The sequence below is a fragment of the Acomys minous genome (genome assembly GCF_964271855.1).
Source record: "Acomys minous genome assembly, chromosome: 6".
In the NCBI taxonomy this organism is placed as follows: Eukaryota; Metazoa; Chordata; class Mammalia; order Rodentia; family Muridae; genus Acomys; species Acomys minous.
The window spans coordinates 57804224-57829720 of NC_140487.1; the positions used below are offsets into that span (position 1 = coordinate 57804224).

General features: G+C 42.8%; 1 protein-coding gene and 1 long non-coding RNA gene across 2 annotated transcripts; one reads left to right on the forward strand and one right to left on the reverse strand.

Moving 5' to 3' along the window:
• Positions 1-64: 64 nt before the first annotated feature.
• SPMIP4 (sperm microtubule inner protein 4) lies at positions 65-25497 on the forward strand. Its single transcript, XM_084784811.1, has 10 exons — positions 65-220; positions 789-944; positions 4544-4720; positions 9508-9579; positions 11619-11648; positions 14509-14690; positions 15011-15099; positions 20641-20815; positions 21088-21179; positions 24267-25497. The coding sequence occupies exons 2-10, from the start codon at positions 811-813 to the stop codon at positions 25089-25091; spliced, it is 1776 nt and encodes a 591-aa protein (XP_084640937.1). The 5' UTR covers positions 65-220; positions 789-810; the 3' UTR covers positions 25092-25497.
• On the reverse strand, positions 4728-17922 carry LOC311599157. Its single transcript, XR_014779791.1, has 3 exons — positions 16519-17922; positions 13768-13958; positions 4728-4826 (listed from the first exon to the last, which is right to left on the reverse strand). It is a non-coding gene; the product is annotated as an uncharacterized lncRNA (long non-coding RNA).

Genomic DNA, 25497 nt, shown 5'->3' on the forward strand with positions numbered 1-25497 from the left:
TGTTACCTAGTGCGAGGTCACCGTCGCCGTCACAGGCAACCTCAACCCCGCCCCCGCGCTGCCCCGGGCCCTTCGGCCTTCTTCCCCCGCACCTGCCCGCAAGCTCCCGGGGCCCGCAGGTGCGGAAGACCACGAAATTCCACGCCCCGCGGAGACCCACCAGCTCCTGCCACAAGAAGGGGAGGCACGGTCGGGCAGAGCTCCTGGGCAGATGTGCCAGGTGCGTGAAACCCCTGGCTGCGCTGAGCCCACGGTCCCCGAGTCCTCCGAAGGGGCGCTCTTTTCTCCAGCGCTGTGGGGGAACCCAGTGTCCCGCAATGGGGGCCCCCCCGAGGTGCTCCGCAACCCAGTTAAACTGTGGACCAGTCCTGTTCTAGAATCCGCAAACCTTTTAGAGGACTGGCTCTTGACCTGTTAATGAAGAGTCTCTCTGCATAGAAAGGCCAGGGTAGAAGCCTCCTTGATTGTTTCTGAATAGTGTTAAGTTTGAGGCAAGAAAGTAAATTGTAGTTAAGAGACTCGTTATCTGTTCATCTCCCACTTCGCGCGGGTTTGCTTCAAGTTGAAGTTATTTCCAAAGAAGCTTACTTTACTGTTTATTACAGGCTTGACAGAATCCACAGACCCTCAACAGGCCATAAGAAAATAAGTCTTTGATTTTTGTGCATCGATTGAGTTGAATTTTGGCAGCAGAAAAAGTTTCCTGTCCCACTTAAGGCAGAGTCACTGTTACACTAACCAAGACAGTCTCTAAACGCTCATCTTTTATTTATCTATTTACTCTGCAGACTGCTTGTTAAGGCAAGAAGCATGGAAGTACTTCACGGCAAGCCCTACTGTTGCAGGGAGCTTGAAGGGGCTGACATCCTGTCAGACACCTTCTACTCTAATGCGCTGCACACCCCACTCGAAACAAGCATCCGCCCAACCGCTTCAGAAGACAGGTAAAATAAAACTTAGAAAAATGCAGAAGATTCATCACACTAGTGACTTTTTCTAACACACACACACGCTTTAGCACTCCCATTTATCACATGAAAGAGAAAGCAAAACATGGTTAGCCTGCATGGTTAATCAGTTAAAACTAAAATCATATGCTGCCGTATACTATAAAAGGCAGACATCAAATTCTCCCACTGCACTCTAAAAGTGTGTTCACTTCATTGTTTTTTTTTTATTCTTGAAACACACGCACACACAAAAGCACATATGCACACATGTTCACACACACACACACACACACACACACACACTGCTATTAGTTCTCAGTAAGCTTTTTAAAAAATGAGAAGTTTATTCTGAGCTTTCTTGTAACCATGCCTTCCCATAGTGACTAGTGAAACGGAGCCCTCTAAGTTTGGGATTGATTCTGAAGATTCTACACAGTAACTTTAATAGGTTTTGGTTCATCCATAACCTTGCCTAAAACAAACTAAACAATTTTCTGTGACTACAGATTAAAACACCAACAATTTTATGATTATCCTCTTTGTTAAGGAGTATTTTATTTGAAATAATTATTTCATCCTAAAACCTCAACTTATATTTTAAACAGCTCCTCCTATACGCGTTATGTGTATTAAGCTGAGGGGTGAAGGTTGAATAGATTTGAGTATCTAAAATAAGAAAAAAAAGGAAGAAAGGAAGGAAGGAAGGAAGATACTAGTGTGATAGCTCACACCTGTTTATCCATCACTCCGTAGACCTAGGCAGTTGAATTGGCATGAGTCCCTGCCACCTGGGGCAGAGAGGAAGATTGCAGGGGTAGAGGAAGTTGGAGAAGTCAAAGGTTATTTGGGCATTACCTCTTATTTTTAATGTTTTTTTTTTCAACTTTTCAGCTTCACTGGATACCAGTATGCATGATTGATTACCATTTCTTTCTGGCTCATCTTCTGGGACAATGTAATTTACTGGGGTCAGATATTGAGAAATTGACTCATTTATGACTTAAATGTAACCTTACAAACTTAGAAATTAAAGCTTCGCTTGTCATTAATCACAACTGTTGAATAGTTTCCCTTGTCATGTCCCCTAAGCCATATGTGTTGATCATAGTCAGAGCTGGGAAAAGGGAAAGGCTGACCGCTGTCTGCCAGGACCCCAGAGCGGTCACTGCGCTTTCCTAAACTGGTTGGTGCAGAGCTTGGGACATGTTCTCCGGAACGAGCCAGAAAGAGTATTTTTTTTTTTTTTTTTTTTTTTTTTGCTTTATGGTTTCATCAGATGCTCAAGCCTGCTGTTGTATATAGGGTCAGGTAGCCACAGACTCATCATATATAGTTCAGTAAAATGCCGTTTACAAAAGTTGGTGGTTCCACCGGCCGTAGGTTAGTAGTTGTTTATCTAGACGTTTCATATCACTCTTGGTGCCATTCGTAAGACAGTCCTGAGTGTTAATTCTCCATTATACTTAGTTGTTACTGTGGGGATGGGGGGGGGGCTCCAAGCTGTGCTCTGTGCTGACAGAGAGAAGTGCCCAGCAGCTCTTGCCTCTCTGAGCTCCTCTTCCATGTCTCCCTCTGCCTCCCACACACCCTCAGAGTACAGTCCCATAGAAGACGCTTCTGCTTTTCTCTTGTACTTTTCCATAGCCCTCTTCCGCTGTGCTCACAAGTTTCTGACCTCCATACCAGCTCTAAAGACGGAGATGCAAACCCAGTTTTAATGGCTCATGTAACCAACTAAGTTCTGCCTAAGGTTTTACGAGTCCCCCAAACTTATCCAAATACCCTAGATAGAGCAGTGCAGTAGCACTCTTAATCCTCTGACTTGAGACTTCGGCTGCTTCTTTTCAACAATACATTGACCCACATATAGAACTCAGTCCCTCAGTCCCCCAGTTATGGCTCAGTCCCCTCCATCGAAGCACAGCGTTTGTCAACATAGGGACCTCACCGAACTGCTGGGAAGCAAGCAGTGCCTTGACGGTATTGGTAGTATTCCTTTGCAATACTCCAAGTCTCTTCAACAGATGATGCCAGGGAGATCCAAACACAAAGGAGCAAGTTTGACCCTTACCTTATATCATATATAAGATTTAACTCATTATTATTGAGAGACACGGATATAAAAACAAAGACTATAACCATAAAACTCATAGAGGGAAAAGCAGGAATAAATTTTTATGATTTTAGATTTGCAATATATTTATGTGTGACTTCCTAATCTGTACAACAGAAGTAAAAATACATGGAGCTTTATCAAAATTAGGAACTTTGATATTTCAAAAGATACTCTCAAGTAAGTGAAAAGAAAGTGTACAGAATAAGAGGGCATATTTTCATAGTATAGTTAATAAGGGACTTGTGTCTGGGACTTACGAAGAACTTGTAATTAAGAAATAAGACAAGGTGTCTGGAGAGATGGCCTAGAGGTTAAGAGCACTGTCTGCTCTTTCAGAGGTCCTGAGTTCAATTCCCAGCAACCACACGGTGGCTCACAATCATCTATAGTGAGATGTGGTGCCCTCTTCTGGCCTGTAGGTGTTACATGCAGGCAAAACATGGTGTTCATAATAAATAAACCTTAAAAAACAAAACAAATTTTAAAAACACAAAATCAAATATCTATTTTCCAAAGAATTAGTCACAAAAATGCTGTTGTCATTAAGAAAATTCAAATTAAAAATTATATATATATATATTTTTAATTTCAGTGACATACTCCTTCACATCTGTGAAAATGGCTACAGTTCTTTTTCGAACAGAAACAACAAGCGCTATCATGAATATGGAAATTTGAACCCTTAAACCATCCTTTTAGAAGTATAAAATGAAGCATCCACTATAGAATAGCCCAGCGGTTCCCAGCAAATTAAACACAAATTAACATGTGATACATCCATATTATTCATTTTTTGGTAGTGCTCCCTAGAAAACTAAATAAAGTACTCAAACAAAAATACTGATTTAGTACAGCAATACTCTTAAAAGCTGGCTATCTACCAACCGATGAATGGTTAAGCAAAATGGAGTATCCATTGGTAGAATACTATACAGCCGTTAGGAGGAATGAAGTCCTGGTCCGTGCCACATAATGTTTCAACCTCAAAAGCATAGAAGCCAACATAAAAGCCACATAGTATATGGGTCTGTTTATATGAAGGTCTATAAAGAAGGTAGGTGCTTGTGGTAGAGTTAAGGTGGATTCCTTAATAGACACGGGCTTCATACTGAGGTCAGGGAAATGCTATAAAATTGACTCTGGTCATTTAAATGGATATATATATATATATATATATATATATATATATATATATATATATATATATATATCTTCTGTACTCACTTGTGGGTCAACTAAAACTGATGAATTCCATGGCATGCAAGTTACATCTGATAAGGCTGTTTTTTTTACAAACTAAGCACCACCGTTGTTGAGAGGGCTAACCTTGTCCCTTTAGTAGTCACATGACACTCAATAACCAGAGTATATCATAGTCTGAGAAGTCTATATTCTGAGAGCATGACCTAAAATCCTAGCAAAGCTGAGGAGGTTTTTCCGCAGCCGAGCACTGTCAGAAGTCTCTCCTCTCTCACAGGTATCAGGAGCTGAGGGAGTCCCTGCCGCAGTGCAGGATCCCCTGGGGCGCCGACAGGGAATATGGTGGCCTTATCCCAGTTGCCCTTCCTGAAGAACACAGGCCAAAATGTGAGCCTCCCCGTGTCATGGGCAAAGGACATCAGCATTATGGATTTGGTGGAGAGATCTGGCCAAAGTAAGTGAACTTTGCGGCATTCACGCCCACAGAAGGTCTTCACTGGCCGTTTCCTCGTTTACATTGTTAGTTCCTCGTCAGCGTGCCCGCTTCTAGACTTCTTTCACTGTCTATGAAAAGGCACAAGGAGAAAAGCTAGTGGTTAAGTCAATAGGTTTTGTTTTATGTTGCTGTCATCTGAGATATTAACATATTGTGGTTAGAAATTTTCTATTCATTCCACACTTACCTAAAACCAAATGAAGATTGAGAGGTGGCTCGGCAATTAAGGGCACTGGCTGCTCTTCCAGAAAACCTGGGTTCAGCTCCCAGCACCCACGTGGCAGCCCACAGCCGTCTGTAAGTCTAGGTGTGGGAGGTCTGATTCCCACTTCTAGACTACACAGGTGCTATATGCATGTGATGCACAGATAAACATGCAAGCACTTATTCCCATATACATAAAATTAAAATTGAACTAAATGAGATAAAAGATAGGAGGAGATTAAGTTAAAAATGTTTTTTCTTGAGCAAAAAGCTGGCCCAGTTCGTACAGATGTTCTTGGCCTGAGACTCTGTTTTCTAGTTTGTTCTAGTATTTTGAGACTGCAGGACACTGTGTGTGTGTGTGTGTGTGTGTGTGTGTGTGTGTGTGTGTGTGTTTTGGTTTTTGATTTTTCGAGACAGGGTTTCTTTGTGTAGCCTTGACTATCCTGGACTTGCTTTGTATATCAGGCTGGCCTTGAACTCACAGCAATCTACCTGCCTCTGCCTCCCAAGTGGTGGGGTTAAAGGTGTGCACCACCACCTCCCAGCTAGGACACAATTTTTGTATGTTGGTTTTTTTCATGTGTATCCAGGGTGGAGTACATGGAAGCCAGAGGCCAATGTTGGGAGTTGGTTCTCTATTTCTATTCTGTGGGTTCCAGAAATTGATCGGGCTTGGCAGCAGTCACCTTTACCCACTAAACTAACTGACCAGCTCATATTTTCAAGCGACAAACTGTAAGGTCATTTTTTCAGTAAGGGTGCTCAAAACACAAAACAAAAGGAGCCTGGGCCTGGAGGTGCAGGCTTGTAATCCATGTTAACTGAGACGCTGAGGCAGGAGGATCAGAAATTCAAGGCCTGGCAACTTGGTAAGAAAGATCCTGTCTCAAAATGGAAAATAAAAGAAAAAAGTGATTCAGGGTAGACTTCAGTGTTCACTGGTGAAGAACTTGCCTAACATACACAAGGCCTTAGGTTTAAAAAAAAAAAGAAAGAAAGAAAGAAAAAGAAAATCAAGCAGCAAATTAAATTAAATGCCACATTATTTGCTAAGGTTATTATATTTACCCAGAATGGAATCCATAAAATGTGGCACAGAGCACACTCTCTTTCTTGCCTTATCTAATGCTCCCAGTTGCCTGGTTTACTAAAAACCTAGGTAACTAGTTTTTTGTTATTCTAAAGCATGTAAAAGAGATAAATTAGGAAAGATAAGCCACAGCTAGAGAATGAAATGTTAATAATAGGGCCGTGTGCAGCCAGTGACCCTCTCTAAGCCTCAACCCATAAGAACAAGGCCCATCAGACACCAAGACATCAGTACATAAGAACAAGGCCCATCAGACACCAAGGCATCAGTACATAAGAACAAGGCCCATCAGACACCAAGACATCAGTACATAAGAACAAGGCCCATCAGACACCAAGGCATCAGTACATAAGAACAAGGCCCATCAGACACCAAGGCATCAGTACATAAGAACAAGGCCCATCAGACACCAAGACATCAGTACATAAGAACAAGGCCCATCAGACACCAAGGCATCAGTACATAAGAACAAGGCCCATCAGACACCAAGGCATCAGTACATAAGAACAAGGTCCATCAGACACCAAGGCATCAGTACATAAGAACAAGGCCCATCAGACACCAAGGCATCAGTACATAAGAACAAGGTCCATCAGACACCAAGGCATCAGTACATAAGGACAAGGCCCATCAGACACCAAGGCATCAGTACATAAGAACAAGGCCCATCAGACACCAAGGCATCAGTACATAAGAACAAGGCCCATCAGACACCAAGGCATCAGTACATAAGGACAAGGCCCATCAGACACCAAGGCATCAGTACATAAGAACAAGGCCCATCAGACACCAAGGCATCAATACGCATTAGCGATCATACGCTCCAGGCACATCCGAGGCTAGGCGAGCCCATGTTGACACTAGCTTTTAAACTCTATTTTATTTGGAGTACTGACTGCCTCTACCTCCCTCCTGCACCCCAATCCCTTCCAACACTCTAACACTAGGTATGCGAGGACGAAGATTTAGTGGGGAGAGGGGTACAGACCCCTTTACTTCTCCTGGATGTTTAAGGTCAATGGGTTCTTTTGGGGCAATACCAATCTCTGTTAACAGCAAACACAGCCAGAAGTCTCCTCTGAGATGCTTCTCTCTGTCTGGCTCCAAGCCACAACACCATCCATCCATCTCTGGTCTCTGGTCTCTCCAAATTGCTTCATGCCACATGCCACATGCCACACTCACTCTCTCCGGACCCTCGTATTTATCTTCCTTAGAGTCCTAGACCACACCCCTCCCTGAGCCATATGAGGCAGGCAAAGACCACACCTAGGAGGAGGCAATTATTAGCTGTGGGACGAACTAAAGCCCCAACTAAAATCCCACACTTGGGATTAAAACAAAAACATATTTACATAACATAACTGAGTTTACAAAGAACCCAAAACTTCCATTACAAGCCCATATAAAACCTTCAGGTCTGCACTTTAAGGAGAGGAGTTCCGAAGTCGCCATATTAGCAAGGGCAAAATCAAGAGCGATCCAAGGGCTCACAGTCAGGGACTCCTGTAGAGTAAGTACAACAGACATCTGAATAGATTTGCTGCTCACAGAATTCCTTTTGGTTCTTCCCTCTCAGGAAGAGGGCAGCATGAGTATGGTGTCAAGAGGTATGTTAGCTACAGGACTGTCATTTTGCCTACTCCCCTCATTTGGAACTTGCCCCTTGGCAAGATCAAATGTGGGCAGGCAATGTGTGTCTTAAACCCACGTCTGCACTAGACTTTGACTTGCCAGGTGAGTAGCTACCCTTGGTGAGGAGCTTCGTCATACCTACACACCGGAGAAATAAACGGTGGCTTCAGAAGACTCTAGGTGACCACAGTGACCACTGAGCTCACATAAAAACATTACCCAGGAAGCCCAGACACCCATGACCACAGCTCTGCCTCCCACTTCCCTTCTGAGAGGGAAGCAACGCCACCTTCTCAGAGCCTCCTTCCATGCCCACGACTTGGTTACTAGTGACAATTTTTGTGTGCCAACTGAAAATGTATGGTGGGGGTTTTGTTAATGTAGGGACTCGTATGATCCTTGTAGTAAACAACTTGGATTGTTTTCTTTTTTTATAATCCAGATAGTAAAATAGAACCACTTTATTTTAATCTCAGTAGCCATAGAATGTATGGGCCAAAGATGAGACACATAAAAAAAAAAAAAACAATTATTTTACCTGTACCATAATGAACTGCCTGCTCTAGGGCTTCAGCTCATCACAAATGTTTCTCCTAAGTGGAAGTTGTGGGTCATAACATCTGAGTGTCTTTAATGTAGTGTAAGTGGCCCAAATGGCTTCTATTCTTGTAAAAGTTCTAAAAGCATCCGTTTCCCTGTGCTTCGGCCACTGTACTGTGTTTTCCGGCTATACAGCTTTTATTCATTCTGAGTCCGTTCTTTCTCATGATTCTGAGAATATATTTCTTTGATTACTGGTTGCATGCCTTTTTTGTTTGTGTATATGTAACAGCGTTTGTATTTCTTTTTCAGCTCTTGTCCTCTACTTGTTTTGTCTTTGCTTTACTTATAGATTATTTTTGTTCTTTATAATCAGAATATGAAATATCAAAAATGTGCATTAGGAACATGACTCAGCAGCTAACACCCTTGCCACACAAGACCTCTGAGCTCAGATCCCCCAAACCCACCAGAAAGCAGACACAGCAGTTATACCTGTCACCCTAGCACTGCTGTGGTAAGATGGGAGGCAGAGACAGGACAACGGCCAGAAGCTCATGGTCCAGCTACCCTGGCCTTCTCAGCAGCGATAGGAGGCCCTGTCTCAGACGTTGATGAACATTTGCACACAGCTCCCCCATAACAACAACAAAAATCTATTTATCAATGTAAAACATTTAATTATTTGTATAGATTTACCCTCTTCTTGGTGTTGTTTAGGGAGATGGGTATTTTCTTTTCAAAATTATGCATATGGTGCATGTCTGTTTATAGGTACGTGCACATGAATGCAGTTGCCCGCAGAGGCCAAAGGTGGTGTGAGCCACTCAGTGGGTGCTGGGAACTGAGCTCTGGTCCATTACAAGAGCAGTGCACACTCTTAACCACTGAGCCATAGCTCAAGCCCTCTTTTTTATTTTCACTTTTTAAAAGAAGATCTGTTTATTGTGACCTAAGCTGAGCTTCCCATCCTGCCTCCACACCCTGCTGGTGGACTTGTGGGTGGGCGCCACCATTCCTGTGCTCTTTAGGTTTGACAGCAGCTGAAATGATCTCTTTCGAAATGCCGAGCTGAGATGGTTACGTTTCCCCCATCCTGTTTACTGAAAACGTCTTTACCACTAACTTAAAGCACTAGCTTTTGCATATTCTATATAGCAGTCCCATATACTCATGACTGCATCCACTACTTGCCCTTTCCTATCTAATGGATGTGCTGTATTTTGGTTAAAAAAAAAAAAAAGATATTCACTGGAGCCTGTTGTCTTTTCAGAAAGCTTCCTATTGAGCAGTTCTACCATTTGACACAGAACAAGAAAAGTGATGTCTACGGAAATGATTCCTTGTAAGTCCCAGGCAGGGGCAGTTTGGTGTAAGTTCGCAGAGTATTTCAAGTGGAAATGAACTGTGTGAGAAATGTAAAAGCCCGTTTATAGAAACAAGCCTTTCCTTCATGTTAATGATCACGAACACCAGAAGTAAGCTATTAACAGATGGAAACAAACGAACCGAACAGATTATCTGGTCTTTAACAGAAGGACTAAAGGGCAGGTCGTCTTGGACCACATCCCTGCTTTCCCCCTACTCCAGCTAGTAAGAATCTGCAAGATGTTTTTTAAAGAGTCACTGGGGATGCCAAGAGTCCTCAACAGGACTGGAATTTGTCAGGAGAGAGGCTATTATCACCTACTCTTAGTAAAATTACTGCCTCTCTATGGATAAGGGATATTTCTTATCTCACCTTCAGTTTAAGGTATTGTGCCCCAGCATATTAAATTGTTGTTTTGAAATGAATTCTATATATACTGAAAAGGAATGACTTTATTTTCAAGTAAAAATAAAATGTCACCCCCTTATGGAACCTGGTTTCTATGTACAAGCAACATAGAGCAATTGCAGAAACACTTAACTCTTAAGATTTGTTATAAGCAGAGGCAGGTGGATCACTGTGAGTTCGAGGCCAGCCTGGTCTACAAATCAAGTCCAGGATAGCTAAGACTACACAGAGAAACCCTGTCTCCAAAAAAAAAAAAAAAAAAAAAAAAAAAAAAAAAAAAAAAAAAAAAAAAGTTAAAGAAGCTAATGCAATACAGAACTGAGCCACTGGAGGGAGCCAAATTTGTGTTTGTCCAAGTTTTACATATTTGAGTTTCATTAACTCAGCTCAAACATGTCAGAATAAATGGACTGATGTCAAGAAATTGGTGTCTCAGAACATCTGTTAATCTGTATCTTTAAAATTTTTTAATTATTTAAAATGAGTTCATCTCATTTTTTTCATTTTGAATCAAGTCCATTTTAGTCATGAAATGTCATAGCAAACTTTGTCACATGAGAACAAATTTAGATGCCAACTTGTGTTTTATTTATATAGAACAGTCTGGCAACACTAGATCCTTTAGATTCACATATTCGTCACTTCCTGCACCCCTGTATTTCTGCCTCTGTAACAGCTGGAAGACAGGAAATGATTTGTTTTTTCAGTTCACACCCACAGAATACAAATAAAGATAAAAAGCGTGACGGCTTAAGTGAACTGAGTGTTGATAATACATTATACAATAGTGCAGTTATATGGCTTGCTGCCTTCTTGTGACTAGATCCAGTATGGAGGATATCTAAAAACAGCTTAACAGTGTGTTAAATTTTCCCGATTTATTTTATCGTGCAGTGATAACATTGATTATTTCCTGCACCTGAAGTCTTTCAGAGTCTCCTGAGCACAAACTGGAAGTAGTTGCCCATCATCGATCAGTGGATAACTCCCCCTCTGCAGGGGCCTTGCCTGCAGGGCTTCAGTGTCAACCCGCGGCCTGTGGGCTCAGAGTAGTTAGAAAGTACACCGAAGCAGAGTGTTCCGGATCAGAACATCTGTGCCTCGGGGAACTTGGCTGGTTTCTGTTCTCTACCCTCTGGGATTGCGCAGTATTCACTTGTCACGAGAGATCGGCAGCCATGGGCAAAGGGACAAGGCGTAGCCAATATTTACATATCCTCCCAGCCAGGCTACACAGGTCGCTTTAGGACACACAATGGTATCACACATGACGTCAGGCTCTTAGGGTGCTCTGGCTACCGCTTGATTATGACAGAGGACGTAAGAGCAGGAGCCCTCAGCCCATGAACCTTCCCCACAAATAAAAAATGCAAAAGGTTTAATGACCAGGACCAAATTGAAATCAGTGGGGAAATAGATAAATAGGCAACCAAGATATGAAAATACCATTCCCAGTCTTATTACTGTGCAAAGCAATAAAAATTTGCCTACATGTCAACATGGTTCAAAGACAGAATATATCTTAATATTCTTAAGTTCCTAATAGGAATTCAAACCTTTAAAAAGCCTCAACTTAAGTGAGGACTTTTTTCCTGTTTCTATTTTAGGTTACCTAAACCACTTAATTCAACTGTGGGGTAAGTATACACTGTATATTTTCCTCCTTTTTACAATAAAAAAGATAGCATGCTTATGACTTAGCTGGGTTAAGCCCAGATGAAACGTTTCTTGAAAGCTGCATTTTAAGTGTTGGAAGACGGTGTGGCGCAAGTCCAAGGCACTGATACTTTATTTCTCTTCACTTATGTCCAGTCAGTCTTTTACAATACAACTTAACTTTAGCTTCCCTTTAGGTTTATATGTGTAAGTTAGAAGTTAAAACAGAGATTCCTCACGCACCCTACTTTACCAACTGCGAACCCCTTAGCATTCTCACAGCATGCGTTTCATAGCAAATGAGCCAGAAACGATGCACTGTGGTTAATGAGCCCACATTTCAGATCTGATCGCTTTTACATGCTATCCTCTTTCTGTTCCAAGCTTGCACCTAGAACACCATATTACATTTAATGTAGGTCTCTTCAGGTGTCTCTTGGCTGGGTCAGCTCCTTAGACTTTATTTGTTTTGATAATCTTAATAGTGTTTGAGCATTATAGACTAGTCACAGAATGGCCCTAAGTGGAATTTGGCTGGTTTTTTCGTTTGTTTGTCTGTTTTTGTTTTTGTTTTTCAAGCCAGGGTTTCTCTGTGTATCCTTGGCTTGGCTGTCCTGGACTCAATTTGTAGACCAGGATGGCCTCGAGCTCACAGCGATCCACTTGCCTCTGCCTCCAGAGTGCTAGGCTTAAAGGCGTGCGCCGCCACACCTGGCTTGGCTGGCTTTTTTAATGGTAAAGCTAGGGTGGTGTGTTTGAGGAAGACCACGGGGGTAAAGTGCTATTTCCATACCACCCTGTTCTGCTTGGCTTATTGCTGACGTGACCACCACTAGGCTCAGGAATGCTCGTTGGCATCCCCAGTGCAGTTACTCCTGTCGTCCCTTCCCCACTGTGCTCCTAAGAAAGCGGATGTGTGCACACAGCATCTGGAGTCTGCACTGCCTTCCAGGAGCCAAGCACTTTCTTAAGTTCTGCGGGGCTGGAATATAGCTAAGATGGTAACACACTTACCTGCTGTGCACCAGGCCCTGGCTTTCACTCCCAACACATTCCCTTAAGCCCAGCATTGTGGAGGAAGAGGCAGGAGGACCGTGATTTTTAGGTCATCCTCAGCTAGAAAACGAGTCTGAGGCCAGCCTGAACGACATTAGTCTCTGTCAAAAAAAAAAAAAAAAATCCTGGTGTTCTGTTTGGGAGTTTTATATACTCTTTTGTAATTTTTTAATCACCTATTTCAAACATGTGCCTGTTTTGGTTTAGGAACTCAGGAAAGTACCCCAGTGCCAGTTATTTTTGTGTCTCACGCTGGCTGAAGGCTGGTCTTTGAATCTGTTTCTGTATTAGCATCCCCCTCACTAGAGTGGGGCTGTGCACAGGCTGTTACTTTTATTATTCACCTATTTTCTGGCACTATAAGATATTTCTGGGTCATCTTGTTCGCTTCTTGCCCACTCCCAGAATCAGCCAGAACCTCAGAAAGCAGCTCCTTTTATTAGAAACTGGCTTAAGAAGCCAGATCTGAGCAGTGGGTGCTCCTGGACCAACGAAGGTCTCTTGCACCTAACTGGAAATGTTAGTGTTTTAAAAGTGTGTGTCAGCTAAAACAAAGAGCTATGCAAAAAAGCTGTCAGAATCCAGGTCAAGGTTGGGGGAGCGGGGTATTAAAACACAACCTCTGACGAATCCTTGTTTGGGGATTTTTAAAACATGTCACCTGGGGGTGTGAAAGGACAAGCCCTTTCTGCTGACTACTTCCTTGGGTTCAGCTCTCTTGGGTGTGAGCTTCTAAGTGGCAGGCTAGAAATGCAGCACTCTGGTGTAGGCAGGGCTGGCTCCTTCCGGCATATAGATGTGACCCCTCAATTCTGACCTCGTGTGGCATTCTTAGCGCATGCCTCCCCATGTCCAAGTTTAACACTTTTAACACACAGCCTTCAAGTCAGGGTCCCACCCCCATTTCTCTGTGACCTACCCCCACCTCTTGCCTGATCACGTGCACACTGACCCTATTTGTAAATTAGTTTCTAGTATAACACCCTTGGGGGTAGGATGTGAACACCCAGGTTTTGAGAGGAAACACAATTCAGCCTATAGCACCTATCTTGTGTTCTTGAATCCTGATTATAAACAGCACTTTCTATTCTGCGGTCCTCTCCGTCTCATACAGCTTCTGCACGTTCCCTGAGTCTGTGCCAGTGCTCCGAGCAATAGTAAAACTATATCAGGCAGCTTGGGTTGGAAGTCCTGTCCAAGATGTTGGATTACTGGGCCAAATGTTCAAGATGATTCTGTAAAAATAAAATATACAGATTTTCTTAAAACCTGAAGCAGTGGGCTGGAAAGATGGCTCAGCAGTTGAGGGCACTGGCTACTCTTCCAAAGGACTTGGGTTCAATTCCCAGCACCCACATGCAGCTCACAACTGCCTGTAACCCCAGTTCCAGGGGATCTGACACCCTCACACAGAGAAACAGACATGTGGGCAAAACACCAATGCACATACAAATTTTAAAAATATATTAAGTTTAAAAATGTAGGAAGTTAAAAGCAACAAAAAAAATTCTTCCTATACTCCTTATAAACTGTAAAATTAATGCATTGTCTGCTTTATGTTAGCAATTTAGGAAAACTACTCACTAATAATTAGGTCGGGTTATTTTTCAAGTTTAGTTTTGATTATCTGGCGAAATTAAGAAGATTTCATTGTTTATGGTAGCTTCTACAGAATGCTAGCTCCACGGGTAAAGTAGTGTAGTCTATGCTGTCTCCACAGGAATTAGAACAGTGTCTGCTGCAGCAAAGGAGCCCAGTAAATATTGGATTTTTTTTCAATTGTAGAGAAATATGCTCATCATATCCAGTTGAACATCCCTACCACACACACATAAGCCGTGGTGCCATGTTTCCGACCTTCACATCACCTAAGGACCTCTACACCGGTGTTAAAGCTCGCACTCATCAGCCTTTTCCTCCTACGGTGCCAACCAAGGCCTATGACACACTGGTTTTGAAGACAAAAGGTAAAATGTGACTTGAAATCAAAACTGCATGACTTCCTATCAGTGGCATGAATTCGGTAGTAGAATCAAAGAAAGCTAAAGGGGCAGCCGAGGTGCTGACCTCTCACCAGTGGCCTAGGGAAGCTGCCCAGCTCACCTGCTGAGGGAGAGTCTGCAGACATGGCTGGGGCCGCGGCTGCTGCGGCTGCACTTCAAGCACAGCTTGTGGGAGAAGCATAGCATCACTTCCCTGGTCTCCAGTCTCACTGCACCCTTAGGTCAGGTTAACTAAAATGTTGCTCCCATCTCTTCAGAACAGCTGCCTCTGCTTCCATCTCCAGGTAACCCTTACAGATGTGAACTGCTCGATATCCCCACGGACTCAAAGAAAAAAGCACTGTCTTGGCCAGGTCAGGGTGTATATTATGATGTAAGTATCTTTTTAAAAACGTGTTTAATATCATTTTACCTAATGCACTGATAAAATACACACGGTGAAGCTGGGGAGATGGCTCAGTGGCTAACGTATTTGCTGTGCAAGCGGGAGGACCTGAGTTCTAATCCCCAGCACCTCTACAAAAAGCTGGGGTGCAGGGTGAACTTAACCAGACCGTCTAGCCTTTATCAGTGAGCTCCACATTTAGTGAGACGCCCCATTTTAAGATTATAACATGGGTAATGATAGGAGAAGACACCCAGTGTCAACCTCTGGCCCCCACAAGGGTACATGCACACACCCCTCCACAGGCACATGCCCGCCCCCCACACACATGCGTGTGTCTACACTATGCGCGTATCAAATGCATAAAAGTTCACGTGGTGGGCCCTTTCTATCTAGGTGGAAAGTGTGCAGCTTTAACCTTCACATTTTTGAAATTTTATCAGCTGAATTTCATATACCTGTGATAATTATGGGACATTTCAAGAGGTATAAGACAAAAACAGTTATGCACGTGTGTCCTTCAAACTACAGTGCGGAAGGACTGCATTTCACATACTTTGTGCTCTCTAACTCCACCCTTGTGACTTGTAATATATTAAGTATTTTACGAAACTCCACCTGTGCATAGAAGAAATGGGAGGTTTTTTTTTTTAAAAGATTCATAAGCTATTTTCATTCCACTCATTATTAATGCATTTCTTTCAAAGTCTAAAAGAAAGCGTGGTGTGTTAAATTGCTGCACACAAACCACATTGAGATGCATCACTTAACTCTTAGATTAACTAAAATAACTCCTACCGAGCCCATTTTATAGATGGGGACACTGAGACTCAAAGTTTGTGACTAGGCAGTGATTGCAGAGTTCATGCTTGTGAGGCTTGGCCCCTGCCCTTCCCATGGATAAAAGGGGGAAGTTTCAATCATGAGCGAACATATCCAGAGAACATATCAAATATTATTATTTGACAATAATAATAGCTAGCATTTATTGGCCAAGTGGTTTCTAAGAGGCAGTGCAAGGCTCTTCCATATAGTAGCTCCTTGCACCCAGGAATTTGTGACCTGGGTAAGCAGTTAACAATGGCAGGTTAAAAACACCTGGGTTTTCCCTGGAAAGACCACTGTGACAGGCCACATGTGGTCACTGCAGTGACACACGGCTGTCCGTCAAGTAAACAACTCCTGTTTGTGTTTTGAAGCCCTATTTAAAGGAACCCTTTACCCAATCATTTTGACTGGATCTCTGATTTGTGTATTTTTTGCTAATATTTACTTATAATAAATTATTTTAAAAGTCTTGCAAATTAAATTTCTAAAAAAAAAAAAAAAATCACAGGATCTCTGATTCCTTCAGGCAAAACTTGTTACCTGAGTAACAGAAATATGGGAGGATGTTCTGGCACCCACCCCATTATTTCAGTTCTAGGCGTCCACATCTCTATGTGCTTTCTTCACCTCACTCCCGTTGGGGTTTCTTTTCACCCAAGTGGACATAAAGCACCGTGGCGGGGTGAGTTAGGAAGGCCCTCTGGAACCAACCTTACTGTTTCTCCTCGTCTGCTGTCCCCTGAGCAGATTCATGCCGTGGGAAGCTCTCTTCCAAGGCCTTTCGTTTGTCTAAAATGTGCTCGTTTTCCAAGGCTCTGCTCAACAGTTTGTTTCTATTGAAACATAGTTGCAGTGCAGCTCAGAAGACCTTTGTTCTGGTTAATAGCTGCCCTTGGCTGGCCCCTGCTGTCCCAGGGATATGGGAGACATACTGTTTCTCTTGAGCTTTGATTTGCTATCTGTATGATTTTAGTAAAACTGGCCTTCAGACTTGAAAAGTTGGAGGAATAACGTAAAAACTGGAAAATGTTGGATAAGAAGACCTTATTGTCAGTCCAGCAGGAGTTATTTTCTTCTCTGCTAGCACCTACTATGCTCCATAGCCAATAACTTTCCACACTGACTCCATAGCTTATCAACTAGTTACAAGTCCTTTGAAAACAGAATTTTGTACTTTATCGCGGTGGGTGGGTGTTGTGGGTATTTGTTTGTAACAGGACCTCATGTAGCCCAGACTGGCATTGTAGTTGGCATGTAGCCAAGAATGACCTCAAATGACCTCCCAAGTGCTAGGCTTACAAGTATGTGCCACCACACTGTTTCTGCAGTGCTGCAGAACTCAGGGCACTATTCATGCTGGGCAATCCCACTACCAACTGAACTACATTCCAGTCTCTCACATACAGTGCTTTATACAAGTATTTCCTACTGGCTTTATTCTTGTTCATGCTCCAATGTGAAGTCTCACTTTTGTGATCTGTTCTAACTATTCTTTTTGTTTGTTTGGTTGGTTGGTTGGTTGGCTTTGGTTTTTCGAGACCGTTTCTCTGTGTAGCACAGTCTGTGCTGGAACTCACTCTGTAGAGCAGGCTGGCCTCAAAGAGATCCACCGGCCTCTGCCTCCCAAGCTCTGTGATTAAGGGCGTGTTCCTGACAGTGGTGGTGTATGTGTATGCCCGTGCAGGAGAGAAAACAACTTCCGGTGTCATTCTCTCCTCCTTCCAAGGATTCTGAGATGATACTCGGGCTGTCAACTTCAAGGCAAGCACTTTTGCCTGCCAAGCCATCTCACTGTCCCTGGGGCTCAGTTCTTAACAGAATACTTTGAGCATCACCTTCTCATCCTCTCTGATGCATGTGTGAAGTTTGTGCTGTCAGGAATGCAGAGCTCCAGGTCCTTCATTCCCACCCACAGCCCGAAGTGTCCCTGTGTTTAATCTGCCTGTTTTCTCCACTGAGTCATTCCTAATACTTGCTTCTTTGGTCAGGTTGTGGTGGTTTGAATAAGAATGCCCCCCACCCCACCCCCATCCATCCCCACCCAGTAGACTCATGTGCTTGAATGCATGGCCTATAGGGAGTGGCACTATTAGGAGGTGTGGCCTCGTTGGAGGAAGTGTGTCCCCGTGGGGCAGGCTTTGAGGTCTTATATGCTCACGTTATGCCAACTGTGGCACACAGCCGCTTCTGCAGCCTGCAGGCAGACCAAGATGTAAAATTCCCAGGTCTACCTGCAGGCTGCCATGGACTAAACTTCTGAAACTGTAAGCCAACCCAAATTAAATGTTTTCCTTTATAAGAGAAGCCGTGGGCATGGTGTCTCTTCACAGTAACAAGACCCTAGGACACAGGTCTTGTGTTGCCACTACTTTCTTCCTTCTGAGATCTCCTCTCTGGCCATTTCCAGCCATTAGTAAGCCAGGCATACATTCCTTTTCCTTCCACAATCGGCAACCGTCAGCTAGGTTTAATATTTGATTATTCTGGGCTGCTTATGGCACTGTTTGATGAGAAGGCTAGGTCCCCTTGCCCTTCTTATTTCTCAAGAGCAGTGTGCACTTAGCATCGGGTTTGTGGCACAAAGAGTCATTAGGAGAAAATGTACTTTGTAATCATCTGTTGGATAAAATGAGGCCTAATCCCTAAGGGGGTGCCAAACACTTCCCTAGCTTTATTTTGGTTTGGTTTGGTTTGTGCTTGTTTCTCCAGACAGGGTTTCTCTGTGTAACCTTGGCTGCCCTGGACTCACTTCAGGCTAGGCTTGACTCACAGAGATCTGCCTGCCTCTGCCTCTCCAAGTGCTGGGATTACAGGTGTGTGCCACCAAGCCCAGCTCATGCACATCCCTAACTTTGAACTTAATTTAAGCAATTTTCAAAGTTTCTGTGGGCTCCTGTATACAGCTGGTATCTGTAAACCCACACAAGCACACATACATAGTGTATGTGCAAATAAAATTTAATAATAAATAAATCTTTTTAAGGGGCTTTCTTTACTTCTGAGTAAAGCAAGCCATAGATTAATGGTATGTAGAGGTGCTTATTTACTATTTCTTGACACAGACTCAAGTGCCTCCTACATGAGTTCTGTATTTACTTAATATGAGAGTTGCTTCAATATTACAAAAATTCTAGGGCTAGAGAGATGGCTCAGAGGTTAAGAGCACTGTCTGTTCTTCCAAAGGTCCTGAGTTCAAGTCCCAGTAACCACATGGTAGCTCACAACTATCTACAATGAGATCTGGTGCCCTCTTCGGTGTGCAGGCACATATTCAGGCAGAATACTGTACAAATAATAAATAAATCTTAAAAAAAAAAGAATTCTAGCAACAGTATCACCCCTAGGCCTAGGAACTTTCCATGGTTAGTCTGTGCTCCTCCCTGTGGGGCTGGGACTTTATGGAGTAAGGAGGCTGAATCCATGTACAACACATGCTCCCCTGTCTCCCACTCCATGCCAATCTAGAGGCTCTTTGTATCCACCCTTAAGAGTTACTATGTCCCCAGCCAGGATCTAGCGCTAGGCTAACGGGGTAGCCCGAGCCAGCTGCTGGCTGGTGGAGGTGGTGGGAGGATGGAGCAGGGACAAGAGAACACTAGGGCCCCAGGCAGCTTCTGGCTCTTGCTGAGCACCAAGTCTTGGTGTAAAACTGGTGACAGGCTAACAGGTCTGAATCTGGAACCCTTCTTCCAGGTTGTTAAATGGTATGTCAAAGTAGGTAGTAGTTTATTTGTTGATTTCAGCTAAACTGTCTAGACAAATGATAGGTTTCCTTTTACACTTTAAGCCTCAGGCCCTGTGAACATTAAAGGTGGGCGTGGCTTGCAGCAACACGTGGCATAATGTTCACAATGTCACATACTCCCCACCTCCACCCGACCTCTGCCTCTGCAGCTTCTGTCTCCTTATCTGCCTAGTTGCCCTGGCATGGCACAGCATGGCATCTCCCTGCTCCCTCCTTCCCGCCCTGCTCCTGGCCTCGCTTCTCCATTCACCTACAATCGATTTCTTCTTTCAGCGAACTTCCAAGCAGTTTTGTCTTAACCTTTTTAAAACCAGCTGTCTGCAGTCACTTGCGCTTACCCCTTCTCTCATGGACTAGCCGGTGTGCTTCCGGAGCGTCTGCTCCTGATGAGCCCGCTCTTCCGCCGCGGTTGTGTACGTCCAGGCACTGACCAAACGGCGCCACACTAAGATACCTCTAGCTATGTTTACATGCACAACACTTTGGAGACTACAAAATAAAGCTACAGTTCCATATAAAGAATGATCACTAAGGGTTGGGGGTTTAGCTCAGTGGTAGAGCGCTTGCCTAGCAAGTGCAAGGCCCTGGGTTCAGGCCTCAGCTCTGAAAAAAAAAAAGAGAGAGAGAGAATGACCACTGTCAGCGGTAGCCAGCATGGTACAGTTTCCTTTCAGGACAGAAGACAAAGACTTTGACTAGAGTCTGCATCAGAGCACAGAACCCTCAGTATGTCTGATGCAGCTGATCCAGCCCAACTCCAACCTAAGTTCTCAGGGACTGTTAGATGGTCACACCTCCTTGATACAGTGTGGTCACAGTTCCAGCCACAGTGCCTGGCTTGAGCAGAGTCACTAATGAAGAAACGGGCCTCAGCCACGGGCCCGACGGGACAGTGAGCTAGCCCTTACTCAGGTAGACGCCATCAATAACAGCAAATCTCTGTGTTCATATTCTAGTTTCCCAAATGTGTGGAGAAAAACAAGCCAGTATTCTACCCTAAGCCTCCTAAAACCTTTGCTCCTAACCCGTCCTTGAGTCCATGGGGTGCTGTAGACTCTGCTAAAGAAGCCAATATACAAAGAAACCTCGAGAGGTCCCATTGGATCACTTCTTACAATCACGACTTCACAGGTACGCACTCACGCCAAGGCACACTCATAAACGCCATTGATCACAAGCTTCCGCACTCTGATGTGCTTTTGTGTTACTCAGTGTAAACGCTGGTCCACATTAATGGGAGGGCTCAGTTTCTCTTAGGTGGGTAGCTGGGAGGTTAGGGCTGGTTTATATTTTGTTTTATCTAACTTATATGATAAAGAGAATGGGTGGGTTTTCCTGTTGACAGAGTAGTTTAATTACCATTCTTCATTTACCAAAATAATAAAGACAATGTTTCCATTAAGGTCTAGGGCCCATGAGCCCCCTTGAGCTGGATGATTACCATGCAAAGGAGGTAGCAGAGCTAACTGGACAGATAGGATTTGACCCACAGCCTGTAAGTAATTGCAGTCAACTCTCAGTTATGTAGGGGAGGGCATCCAGGCCTTGGCTCCTTGCTTTTCCCATGTTTTGTGTCTTGAGTATTGGTGGGCACCCAAGCAAAAGGACAATCTAGGTGGTTTTGAAAAATAACTCTGAACTTACTGGATTTGGAGACCCTTATCACAATTTGGAAAAACAAAAATTTCTTCACCGTACTATTTTTTAAACATTTTCTATCATATTACTATTGATAAATAATTCACAAAAGAATTTGTTTATAAAAAGTGACGCTTAACTAGTAACTTCAGGATCCTGGATAAAGTCTGAATCTTTGCAGATTTGTGTACCTTACACAGTACCATTACCTTTGAATAAGTTAATGACTTCCTCCTGATAAGCATGATGATTGAGGGTTGGCTGAATTACAATCAAAAGCCAATTAGCTTTTTGCCTTTATCAATAAAGAGCTGATTATATAAATGGCTTGGAAGAAATTATCAAGCCCTGTAATAAAATATATAATCTGGTTTTTTTTTGTTTTTTGTTTTTGTTTTGGTTTGGTTTTGGTTTTTCGAGACAGGGTCTCTCTGTGTAGCCTTGGCTGTCCTGGACTTGCTTTTTAGACCAGGCTGGCCTCGAACTCACAGCGATCCGCCTGCCTCTGCCTCCCGAGTGCTGGGATTAAAGGCGTGCGCCACCACGCCTGGCTTAAAATATATAATCTGTTAAACCAATTATATAAAAAAAACGTGAACTGACCTAATATTCACGTATTGGTTTACTCCGTAAATAAAAATTTCAAAAACATAATTTTCAAAGCTATCAATTGTAGAACTATATATAAAGCTCATATAAGCATGATATTATAGATTATTTTTATTTCATATTGAACATTTAATTTTATATTAGCTCCAGCATTTGTGAAGGGGATACCAAATCAAACACCTGAGTTGGGTCCATAAACTGTGCTTTATCAGCTTGTCAACCAAAGGGCTTCTAATTGTTTTTTTTTTTTTTTTTAATGTGTTGGCTCTGTATTTGCAATGAGCACTTTCTGCTGCATTAGTTACATGCTCTGACACTGGGGCATGCTCAACACGCACAAGCAGCTCCAGGAAAGCATGTCTTAGTGGGGAACTTTCTTAAAGACCGAAATGCCAGTGCTGGGGCTAGAGGTGATCTTCAGTGGGCAGCGGGCCACCTCAGCGGGCACGGAACCCTGGTTTGACTGCTCAGCACCTCATACACTAGGCATGGTGGCGCATACCTGTCATTCCAGCAGGTGAAGGTCCGTGAGCTGAAGGGCATCCTCTGCTGCATATCAAGTTCAAAGCCAGCCCGGGACACATCAGAAGAAATAAGAAAGTACTAAGAGCTGTTGCTTACATGGCAGAGACTATTAAAATCTGATATGCCTTAATGATGAATGTAGTGAGACACATTAGGAAGCTGGGGTCTTTCTTGGCTTCACAGTATATTTACTAGAGCTTGATTAGCTAAAGGTTATAACAATGATTCAGTATGAAAATTCCTCCAACTATGAGAGTTCAAAAGGATCATCCAAAGTCCCTTATTCTGTAAGCCCATACTACTGTTACTATTTTATCACCACTTTTTTTTTCACACGGGGTACTATGTAGTCCAGGCTGGCTTCAGACTTTCTACACAGCCAGGATGACCCTGAATTTCCAATCCTGTATCTATAGGATTACAGGATTTTACCATTATGGCCAGTTTTATGAAGTACTTCAGATTGAAGCCAAGCTTCTCTACCCCTATACCCCTACCACTCCCAAACCACACACACACACACACACACACACACACACACACACACACACACCATTATTATCTTTCCCCTGATATCAACATGCCTATGGTTCTTGTTGGTGTTTTCTTTAGCATGTTATTATAAAATTTTTAAGCATATAGAAATAATTTTCATCTATGACTTGTATACTCACCAACTAGATTTTACCATCAACACTTACTCACTCTTTGGCATAATCTATTCCCCCTAACCATCCATCGATATTTTTATTATTGTATTATTATTACATAGTTTAAAGTACAGACCTTAATATGCTTTATCCCTTAAGATTGGATGTGCGTACCATTTATCAGAGTTTAATTTTGTTTTTCTGTTTTTTGTTCAATATTAACTATACATGCAGTAAAATTGTACAAATTAAATGTACATTTGTCAAAACAAAAGCATACAGCTTTCATTCAAGCTTCTGCCACAATACAGGACGTGTGTCGCCAACCATGCCCTTACACGCCACCTCTTCATCCCCCCACCTACACAACTCCAGTAATAGAATCCTGAAGATGCTTCCTGTTTTTATAATTTCCAAGTCTGATATAATCCATACTTTTAAAACATCTCAGAGGAAACACAGACAGGGCAACAGGTACACCTCAGTGGTAAAGCATGTACTTGGCATGTGCCAAGGACCATGCACAGGCCCTAAGACTGGTCAACAGGCATCATGGACTGGGCACCTCAGACAGGGTTCCTCAAAGCATTCAGCATGCCACTAGCCTCAGAGGCACCTGCGACACTTGTTAGAACGCACGTTCCTGAGCTGGAAGTACACAGGATTGCTCCCTCTTACACACCCTCCCAAAACAAGGAGATGCCAGACCTCCACTGGAGGCCTTCCAAGTCCTAGTCTTAGGACTCGTTAGGAACGGCTCTGGCAGCCCTGAGGGTGGCTCTGATTCAGCCTGGGCTTGTCTAGATGATTTAGATAACTGCACAGGATAGTGAGTGCAATCCTGATTTCATAAGTTTTAATCCACCGAGTCCTTTTGTATCTTTGAAATTTTGAGAGCCGAGTATTCCCACACAGAAAAGCTAGTCTATAGTTGTGTATATTACTTAAAACCAGTAAAAGAGAAAAACTTATTTATTTGGGCCCAAGTTTCAATGTCTTCAAATAAATACTGATAGATTTTAGTGTATACACTTCGAGCCTTCTCCTATTTACAGATAGTAAAAATGGGTATGAAACTGGCCTATTTGTAGCCATGTCATTATAGTGATACATTTATTAATTGTTTATTTCCTTCCCCACCTTTTATTCCACTGGTATAGCAAGAAAAATTCCATCCTGCCTTAAAACCTTCCAGACCTTTGGAAGGTCGAATTGCCCGGCTTATGCAGAACCAAAGACCTTTGGAAGCTACAGTGCAGCAAGGACAACCTTCCTGTCCAGATTGTACCCCTAGAGTTTTGTGTGCTTTTCATACATTCATCCCCAGTTCGATAGAAACGATGGCCATGAATGATAACCTCCTGCCTGGGATGACCCATAAGAACCAGGATATCGAAGATAAGATTAAGGAAGAACAAGGCTTGATGTCTCCCTATCCACTCTCAACTTGTTATCCAACAAAAGATATGACTAACCTTTATGACCTTAAAGCATTTCCAAAGATCACCGACACTAAAAAGACCGATGATTTCTACTGGAGACAGATGGCGTTAAAACCCCTGCCCATATCCTACTCTAAGTCAAACCATTACATTGACTATAAGCCACTTAGGTCAGGCTTCCACGACCCATTTACTATGTGTCGAAACCCTGCCCGCATCAGTAAGTCTAATATTCTACAGAACAAAATAGATATGGATGATTTGAATTATGACACCACCTTATGTAAGCCAGAATTTTGGGGCATGGACATGGACATGGAAAACAATGAAGAAACAAGACCTATATTGGAGTGGATTCCTAGAGCTGGAGTGCCCAAGCCTCAGACTAACCTTCTAGATCTTAGGAATTCATTTTCAAAGTCCATGGCACAGAAGTGTTTCCATGACTCCATCCAAGATGAACAAAGAGACCTCAGGGATAAACTGCAGTGTGGGAAGCGACATCAGTTCTATGGCTATAATTCACATTATTTATATAATTGAGACATTCCCTCTTCCATTCAAAACCCAGCCTCTTGCAAGAAAATAAAATATGTCACAGAGCGCCCTGCATTTGGCTGGATTCTGTTTCTGTATTAAGCCATAATGACATTTGTGTTTTTAAAATTTTAGTCAGGATCTGGTCAGAGGGACCAAAATAATGTCCTCACTTCTTAAAACATTTTAAAAGTTTGTCAACAAAATATCAACCAGGAAAAAAAAAATTAGCCTTTAATCTCATCTTCAAGATACACTCGGAAGTTTTCCAAAATCACGAAAATCAATGTGTAGACAAAATTTGCATCATCATTTTGCAAGAAATGAAAAGTTGAAAAAGAATTCAAATATTGAAGATCTGACTGACAACTATAGAATGTATCATGCTTTAATAAAACTAGTATGTTAACAA